This window comes from Melospiza georgiana, chromosome 2 (assembly GCF_028018845.1).
Source record: "Melospiza georgiana isolate bMelGeo1 chromosome 2, bMelGeo1.pri, whole genome shotgun sequence".
Taxonomy (NCBI): domain Eukaryota; kingdom Metazoa; phylum Chordata; class Aves; order Passeriformes; family Passerellidae; genus Melospiza; species Melospiza georgiana.
The window spans coordinates 20,459,028-20,468,602 of NC_080431.1; the positions used below are offsets into that span (position 1 = coordinate 20,459,028).

A 9,575-nucleotide genomic window follows, 5' to 3' on the forward strand; every position below is an offset into this window, starting at 1 on the left:
GCTCTACAACAGTCTTTTACTAATTGAAGTCAGTGGGAAAACTACCAGCAAAAATAAACAAGTGTGTGAAAACACTCACTGTACTGACTGCAGCTGATAAAAATGTGTTCATAGGCTCTAAACTCAAGCCCAAAATATTTTTCTTCTCAGCAAGCAAGAAGGTCAAGACAACTCAAAAGGCATCCATCTATCTTTGCCAAAGTCAGAAGTTTAACTTCTATAGTAGGGCATACTTTAATTTTGTTCTCTATTGGGACACATAATACTCTTTGTTGTAGCATAATTTCTGCTATGTTTGCCACAGCAGCCACTGTCAGCAAGAGCACACTGGCGGGACAGTAACATCAAAAGGAAATAATACAAAGGAAGATAAACCTTTTCCCAAAGCAAACTGCAAGAAATATGGTCATGTTATGCAATGCACAGTCCCAGTACACCTTCCAGTTGGAATTCATTTGTGTTCAGAAAAAGGAGGAAAGAAATATGTCACACCTCCAACAGGAATCTTCAAATGTGAAATTAATATTTAGGAATATACTTACTATGTGTGCTACTGGGTAGGGAAAGTTTTCTCCTTGAGTTTGTCTCTTAGTACCAAGTGCAAAGTGCTCACAGGTCATTCCCCTCTCATTAATTCAACCATCTAAATAGATGTAGCAGATCAGATTTAGTTTATTGCACACCATTTGAAGAACTTGGCTGGCTGACATTTTTGAAGTGCACACTGTGCTAATCAGAACTCAGTGAATGATTAAATTCTATTCCTCGGTGATTTAATTCTATGATGAAAGCTCTAGCAATAGCCACAAAAATCCTTCTTTATCCACACCTCTGAAAGGAGGGCAAACACCTCACTCTCTCCTCAGGGGTCTGCCAATCCCCAGCACACTGCAGCTCTGCTCTAGTGCTTTGCTGAGAGAAGAAAGATTCCTTTGAGCTAAAGGGGTAGTGCCCCTGTACTTGGCACTGATGAGAAGCCACATCTTGAGTCATGTGCTCAGTTTTAGGCCCCTCACTACAAGCAGGACAGAGGTGCTGGAGTGTGTCCAGAGAAGGGCAGTGGAGCTGAAGGGCAATGGAAGGGGCTGAAGCTGGGAGTTGCCTAGCCTGGAGAAAAGAAGGCTGAGGTGAGACCTTCCTGCTCTATACAACTGCCTGAAAGGAGATCATAGCAAGGTGGGGCTTGGCCTCTTCTCTCAGGCAGCTGTAATAAGACAAGAAGAAACAGCCTCCAGTTTTGACAAGGGAAGTTCAGGCCATGTATTAGGAAAATTTTCTTGACTGGATGTGGTAAAGCAGTGGAACAGGCTCCCAGGGAATGGTGGAGTCACCCACCATGCCTGGAAGTGTTCAAAAAACACAGACATGGTGCTTTGTGATCCAACTTAGTGTGCATGTGGAATTCAAGTGCAGGTTGGACTTGATGACCTTGGAAGTTTTTCCCTAACTTGATGATTCTAAGAAGGCAGTAGGAGCAGCACAGCTTGCACCTTGCCTCCCAAGTGCTACAACAGGTAGCAAAATGGCCCCAGCTTTGGGGAAAGGCAGGTGAAACATGCAAGGCTGGAAAGCATCCCAGCCTGGAAACAGGACTGCTACCACGCAAGAGCAGCATGATGCTATTATTCCAGTGCAGTTCTGCATATACCAACACACACATGCTCCTAGCAACTGGAACTACACAAAATACATCCTAGACTCTAAACCACTGACAGGAAGCTAGCCACAAAACAGGATTCCCGTCAGACTGTTACACAAGTGCAAAAACCAGCACTTCATGTGATACTAACTGCTGCTACTGTTGCAAAGCAGCTACTGACCCTTTTACTCTTAAAATGCTGATCACATCAAGTCCACTGAAATATAACTGTATAAAATGGATAAGCTTAATTACATCACAAAAACAAGGCACTGTTTCGTTTGCTTTTAATTTAATTTATTTAAATAGGATAAGGCTACTTAAAAGACAAGTCTTTACATAAAAAAATGTACATTACGTTAAAGTTTGCTGTACTCAAGTACAAAAACTGCACAAATGTTTAGTAAAAGGGAGAGAGCACACCATTTCAAAACACACATTCTTACCATTTTACAGCATTCAAGAGGTGCCTTTTACGTCATAACAGTGAATGGAGAACTTCTGTAAAGTAAAGAACTAAGCTACACTTTTTGGTTTCAATATAAACCAATGTTAAAAATGTAAACAAGCTTTCAGACCACCACCAAACTTCTTTTACTGGGTTAACTAAGTGGATTCAGAAGTTGATTCTTTTTTTGTTTTACCAAGTCTGGGAACATTCTTATTATTCTTATTTGCCATTCGTATCTAAAACTGATCTAAACTGGCTTCACCCTGAGCCATTGAGTTTTAATAAAAATGTTTCCATCAACTTAATTGGATTTTTGCCCTGTGAGGCACTACCAATAATCCAGATGAAACACCAAATTTCACAGAAAACCAAAATCCATCTTAAATTATCACAGGAAGGGAAAACAGGTTTGTGGGTTTTTTTTCTAGAGTGCAATTACATGTGTTAATGCTCTCAAGGTACTTCTGTCTTCCTATCCACATCCCTCTTCAACCATCTGTCGGCTGAAAAAGCACTGGCCTGTATTCCATTGGTTTTTCCCCAATATTTTATAAATAAGCATGATTGTAACCAGGAAAACAATCAAATTTCCTACATTGGCACATTTTTACACTTATGCATGTAAAAAATATGCCTGTGTACTTAAGAGAACGTGGCACTAATCCATTCACTACTTCATCTCGAAGTTTCATATCACATATTTCCATCTGTGCATTCCTTGTTTCATATATCAAGAGAAACTTCAATTTGAAGTAATGCTGTTAAAATAGTTCATCTCTTATTACTAACCTAACTTGCACTGCAAATTCCACACTCCTGTGCAACAAAAAGGAAAAAAAATTCTGCAGACTATCTTATCAGCAGAATGGTCAGTTTTCTCACCTAAATTAATTGCCTTTTTAAAGCCAAGAAGGCTCTAGGGATCACTCTAAATTTCAACAGCTATTTTAATATTTAATCAGATGTGGAATAAAACTGAATCTTAGTGAAACAATGTGCGAATCACAGTGACATGGAGGAGATGAACTATAATAATCTTGAAAACTAAGAGTGGAGGGTTTAGTATAGTGTAATATCACCACCTTTTAAAGAAGTAATTAACTACTTGGTGTACAAGAGTGGATACTTTTAAGGTGACTGGTGATAGTGACTCCAGCTTTACAACAGGGAGTTGTTAAACTTGTTAAAACTTCACAGCAATCTGAATCTCTGTAAGTCTGTAAATTTTAAAATAATTTTATTTCAACTGTTTAAATATGACCTATCTATTTGAAAATATGGAAGTAATATTTATGTTTTGAGCACCATTAGCTACTTCATGGCCATGTAACATGCTGGATTTTCTTCTTTGCTTCTGAAGGCTTTAGGTCATTCTGGAATACAAGAAAATATATAATTATTCTTAGAGATACTGTGCAAACAGGAGTCAGTCATTAATCTGGCATATTTCAATCTGGTACTATTGCAACGTTCAGCTACAGGCTACTACAACAGCTTTCTATTGCCATCTTGTGGAGAAAGCTAAATATTACAGAATTTCTCTGGTGAAGATAAAAACAGAGCCAATGAATTTAACCACCTGCAAATCATACATGTGTTTTGGTTTTCAGCCACCTACAATTAAATATTCTTAAATATTCAAAAATTTCTTTCAGTTATGCAGCTTAGAAATACTGGAGTTTCAAAAAATACTTGTGAAGTTACTTCAGGTTGTCTTCTTAAAATGCTTGTTGAAATGGAATTGTGTAAGGAAAATTCCCCAAATACACAACTAGAAAACAAATTTACTTTGGTCAAATAGTAAAAAACGTTAAAAAAAGAAAAAGAAAATTTGGTTTTCCTTTGTAATAACCTGGATAAAAAGAAGATAAATAATTGCCAAAGCCTCAGATGAACTCATCTTTCAAGTCCCCCTGCCCAAAGAAACCTGTAAAAATCAAGAAAACCTAAAGCAAAGAAACACCAGATGAAGAAGTAAAATAGCTCCCTTTCATCATCTAAAGTAATAATAAAAAATAAATTCTGAGAAATTAGAGCTTTAAAGGCTCACACAAGCAGAGGAAATACAGGTATATGAGTTTTCAAGAATATACTGCAACATGCTGGTTCAGGGAGCACAATCTAAAGATCACTCTTTTCTTTAAAAGACTTTCAGTGTTAGTTTATTTACAGGTTGAAAAGGCTGAAAGGTTTAAGGGAATTAGACCCAAAGATAATAGGGACAGTTCTGTGCTATTCATTAATTTTTTCTTGAACATCAAGGAACAGTTACTTGCTTGGAGACACAGTTGCCTTTAGTGTCATCACACTAAAAATAGATCAGGCTTTACAACTATCTGCCAAGTAAACTGATTCTTCCTGACAGCATCACTTTCTATTCAATAGCACATTTAAATTAAATGCAAAGAAGCTATGAGGGGTATACCAAACAAGCTTCAAAAGCTCTGTAGATTCAGATCTGACCAATACTTGGAAGAGTTCTAAATTCTGAAAGAAGTTAGTAATACTGGTAGTGGGAAACTACCTACACCTCTCAAGCATAAATTCTATTCAGAGCCTCAGCCATGATTCTTTTAAAAGCTGCTAAAGCTGTCTTTCACAACAGCCATGGGTTTTGGTACACATGTTTAACAGAAGTCTGATGGAATGTACCAAGCCATGCAGCAGAATATTACCTGCATTCTTTCATTAAAGGATTTTCTTAAAATATGTTAATATTTTTATATATTATTATTATTAATATAAATGTTTTATTGCATCTCATGAGGCAATATTGAGAAAACAAAGTTCAGCGTCATGTCTTAGGAAAATGCTAATCAATGTAACTGCACACTGTATATCTAAAGCTCCCCCTGCAGTTCAACTGAGAATAGATATTTCTATTTCTTCCTTTGAAGCCCAGATTTAATCCTGATATTCCTGTATTCCAGCGGAAATGTGAAAACTCCTTCATTTGTATCGTGAAGGAATACAACACAAGTGTTAAGACCTATGTCTGTATTGTGGCCTGTTTTTAAGAGATAGCTCATTGCTCCATACTTCCCAAACTAGCTACGCTTTACTATTACTCACTGTTTCTAAATACTCTACTGTAGGGGGATAGATATAAGGAAATATAGTGTAGAGAGTAATCTCACCCCTAAGGAGTTGCAGCTGGGCCAATTATCAAAGATTAGGAACAGGCCTGACTTTAACAGGCCACAGCTGTAACCAATGAGAAGAAGAGTGCTATAAAAGAGTGGGGTGGCTGGCTGAGAAGGGAACTGGAGTCGGTTGGCTGCCTTGTGAAAAGAGAGAGTCAGTGCTCTGAGGAGCTGCCCATGAAAACACCAAGAAGGTATGAAACCTTTGCGATAAGAAGACAGCAGTATGGGACCCCTGCAATAACATGACAACACTCTACTAATACTCCAAAATAAAATCATTCTGAAAACTCTTGCAAGGCTCTAACTTTGGCTCCTTTAAATCTCAATTTTAAAAAAGAAAGCTGCAAAACAAGATACTGCACAAACGTACCGGCGAATCAGATTCCTCTTTTGGAACAGACCTCTTTAACTTCACAACAGTAGTTCCTGCTATTGGAGACAAAGGGTAAACCTTCAGGCCAGTCAACACACTGCTGTCAGTCTTTGAAACATTGTTCTGCTGAGCCTCATTACTCCTTATTACTCCCAGCTTAGCGTCCTCTGACCAACTGGAGGCAGCCAGGTACGTGGAGGCACTGGAAAGAACGGATGATCTCCTCACGGTGTTGGTGGTGCTGCCAGCGGGAGGAGGCTTCAGGCGATCGGCAGCTCCGTTCTCCGTCTTTTTCACCTTGATGCTTGTACTTGTGGAATTGCCGTCAAACACAATCAATGGCCGCTTCCTTAAACCTTCCACCGTTGTAACACTGAAAATGCAAATCACAGAATTCACAGAAAACGTAGGTTAGATGATCAAAAAATAGCACATCCATGACATGAGTAATTAAAATTAATTTTATCCTACCTGAAGAAAACATATATCCCAAAATACTAATATTAAACTCTGAGATGTCCAAACTTAAATAAAAATAAATATACTTATATACACTTAAATAAAAATAAAAAGCAATAAGTTACTTCCAAAATATAAAGGCACAGGGGGCTGTGTGAGGACCAGTGCTCCTCAGCAAGAAGAACTGCATGAGGAACTGTCTAAGCAGACAATTATAGCTGTACAACCAAAGGCACTATGCTTCTACCACTGCAGTTACTCTAGAGTAACTACAGAGATAGTAAGTGTGAAGTATTTCAAAAGATGAGTATTTAGGGAAGGGTGCACTGCCTTTACCTGCAGGAACAGCATCTCATATTCTGATACTTCTGAATTTCCTTGTTTCTACTCTTATTCAAAATCATAATGTTAAGGTAAATCCAAAAGACTGTTAGCTAAGGAATAAACATACTAAGCAAAAAACCCACACCTTTTTAAAATAAGTCTCCTTTGAATAGGAACCTTAAGTGGATTTAATTACATTTTTTTAATAGTTTGTGCCTTTGAACCTATGTGTAGTCAGAGCAGGCCAGTTCAGTAATCACTGATTCATTAAAAGGAATATTATCAAGCTAATATCGAAACAGCATTATCAGAAAATATCTTGACTGAGAAAAAAATAAAGTACAAAGTCAATATAACTCACACTATATGAATTCAGAGTTTTTAAAAATGCAATGCTTAAGAATGACACAGTGTTTGGAAAGTGCAGATTTAAGAAATAAAAAACCCAAACCACCATTAAGAGATATAATACTCCTGTTTAAAAACTTCCGTTTTCAGTTTTGATAAAAAGATCTTTTGCACCTATTTCAGCACACTAAGAGTTTCCTACCCAAATACTAACCTCATGCTTCCATCCTCAAGTCCACAGATGTAAACAAACTGAGGTACTCTAACCTCTTATGCACAAGGAAAATAAATTTGACAAGACAGCTCGGTGTTTTAGCCACTGCTACAATGTAACAATATCCAAAAGCTGCACTAGCTTCAGTAATCAGGCAAAGATTAAACAAAATGCATAGTCCTAAATTGTCCAAGTCTGGCCCAATAAAGCTAAATTACCTTTTCTTCTCACTTTTCAAGTCATTTTGCTGTCTTTTCTTTTCCATCATTCTCCCCCATCTACTTTTTGGCAAGTCACGCTGAGGCAGGGGAATGGCATGCTGAATATAGAGGTCAGTGAGCCCATCTTTGTCCATCTTTACATCATTTTCACCTAATATATTTTTCTGTGGGGAACAGAAAAAAGAGTTGTTATTTTTATGACAAATTCAGCATTCAACCATCTGAGTGGCATAATTTCTCATTTCAAAATCCACTGTAAAGTATTATATTGGGCCAGAGTTCCAGAAGTAAAGGGGTGGCTGGGATGATAAGTTTGCAGAGGGCACGATCTGCTCAGTGCCCAAAACAGCCTGGTCTCCTCCCTTCCTACTGTCAAATCCCTTCATTTTCTGGAAGGAATCTGCCTGGATCACACTCAGCCTGTCCCTTCAGTGAGGCAATGGGAAACACAAGATGTTTTGGTCAGTGCATAGTGGTTTCTTTTTCCACCACCTGCAACTGCATTTCTCCACACGTCTCCTCATGTGCCTCTTCCCCGTGTGTCCTTTGGAGTCTCCTGCCCCCAGTCGACCCAGCTGTGACCAGCACTGGGCAGTCATTCACCTTTGCCAACACAGGTCAACCCTGTAGCCTCTATCTACCCAAAATACTGCAAGTTTTCCCAAGGAAAACAGCAGCCAAAAAGGGGAAAAGTTATGACAGACATACTGTTGATGGCTGATGTTTTCATGCACTCTTAAACACGCTTCCCTGAACCCAACTACAATACCAGAGCTCTTTTTCACATGTCTAGAAAACAGACAACTAGAATGTAATGCAAGTCGAAGTTCTGGATGTAGAACTGCATTATTTTCACCAATTCCCCAAGAATAATGGAGATAAGTTTCATCCCAAGATGAGGAAGAACTTCCTTACAGTAAAGATGGCAGAGCACTGGAACAAGCTCCCCAGTGAGGTTGGACTCTCCCTCTCTGGAGACATTCAAAACCCACCTGGATGTGTTCCTGTGTCACCTGCTCTAGGTGACCCTCCCTTGGCAGGGGTTTGGACAAGATGATCTCCAGAGGTCCCTTCCAACCCTGACTATTCTGTGATTCTAGGAACCACCAGTTAGAACACTAGTTTTCTTTCTAATTGTGTATTGGGTTGTGAACATTTCTTGGTACCTCATGCTAAATTTATGGGGTGTGAAAACGACTCCACTAACATCCTACAAATTGAGGTCATTGAGAGCAGGTCAAGCCTCTGCCACTACTGATTCTGGCAACATTTCATGACTTCTGATGTTGGCCTGAAACCTGTCCATATAGGCTGCATGGACAAAAGCATATGAAAATTCTTTCAGCTTATCCAAAACCCTGAAACTTTAATTACTATTGTTTCATGCACCTGAAATTTTCAGCCAAGGCAGTAGCTAGTATTCCAAACACCAAATAAACCTTTTTATTTGGTCCTAAACTGTTTATAACCCACTTTCAAACTCAACTATCAAGTATCAATATTTATGGATTAAAGCATTAGCTTGATTGATTACATAGGCTGCATTTCTTTAATTCGTAGAACTGTTAGGGTTGGAAGGGAGCTCCGGAGATGATCTGGTCCAACTAACCTGCTCAGGCAGGGTCACCTAGAGCAGGACACACTGGTTATGGACGTGGCAACTTTAACAGTGTAAACTCATCCTTCCACAGCCACTTTTACTGTATGCAGACACTGTCACAATTTGGGAAAATTGCTTTTGAGCACCCTCGGTGTTCAAGCACAGCCCCTTTGCAAACACGGAGACATCTCCCGCGCCAGAGGCTCCTCTCCGCGAGTTCGTGGTGTCCAGAGCACCGACTTGGTGCCTGCTCTTCCCTCAGCGCCGTGACTCTCTTCGCCCCGCCTCAGGGGCCGCCGCTCCGCCCGGCCCGGCTCCCCGGACGCACCTGCTCCAGGGTGAGCCGCAGGAATTCCTCCGAGAGCAGCTCCGGATGCAGCAACAGCAGCTCCGACTCCGAACGCCCAGACCCGCACTCCTCCTCGCCACCGCCGCCGCCCGCCCGGGCTCTTCCCTGCGCCGCCATCTTCTTCCCCCGGCGGCCCCTTCCCGGCCCCCACAATGCCGCGCGCGGAGGGAAACGCGTCTCCAGAGCAGCCGCGCGCCCCGGTGGCGTCACGGCCGGAGCGGGGCCGCGCCGGGGAGGGACGGCGGGGCCGGGGGTGCGCCCTGCCGGGACGGCATCGCTCCGCGGGGCAGCCGGGTCAGGGCAAACATACGGAATCCCACAGAATGACAGAATATCCTGAGCTGGAGGAGGCCCACAAGGATCATCGTAGTGCAGTTCCTGGCCCTACACAGGACAGCCCCAAGTATTACACCCTGTGTCTTAGAGTGTTTTCCAAATGCTTGAACTCTGT

At 40.7% G+C, this 9,575-nt stretch overlaps 1 protein-coding gene across 1 annotated transcript; it reads right to left on the minus strand.

The window, feature by feature from the left end:
• Positions 1-1,914: 1,914 nt before the first annotated feature.
• On the minus strand, positions 1,915-9,241 carry C2H2orf49 (chromosome 2 C2orf49 homolog). Its single transcript, XM_058045460.1, has 4 exons — positions 9,104-9,241; positions 7,173-7,339; positions 5,607-5,982; positions 1,915-3,463 (listed from the first exon to the last, which is right to left on the minus strand). The coding sequence occupies exons 1-4, from the start codon at positions 9,239-9,241 to the stop codon at positions 3,407-3,409; spliced, it is 738 nt and encodes a 245-aa protein (XP_057901443.1). The 3' UTR covers positions 1,915-3,406.
• Positions 9,242-9,575: the final 334 nt, after the last annotated feature.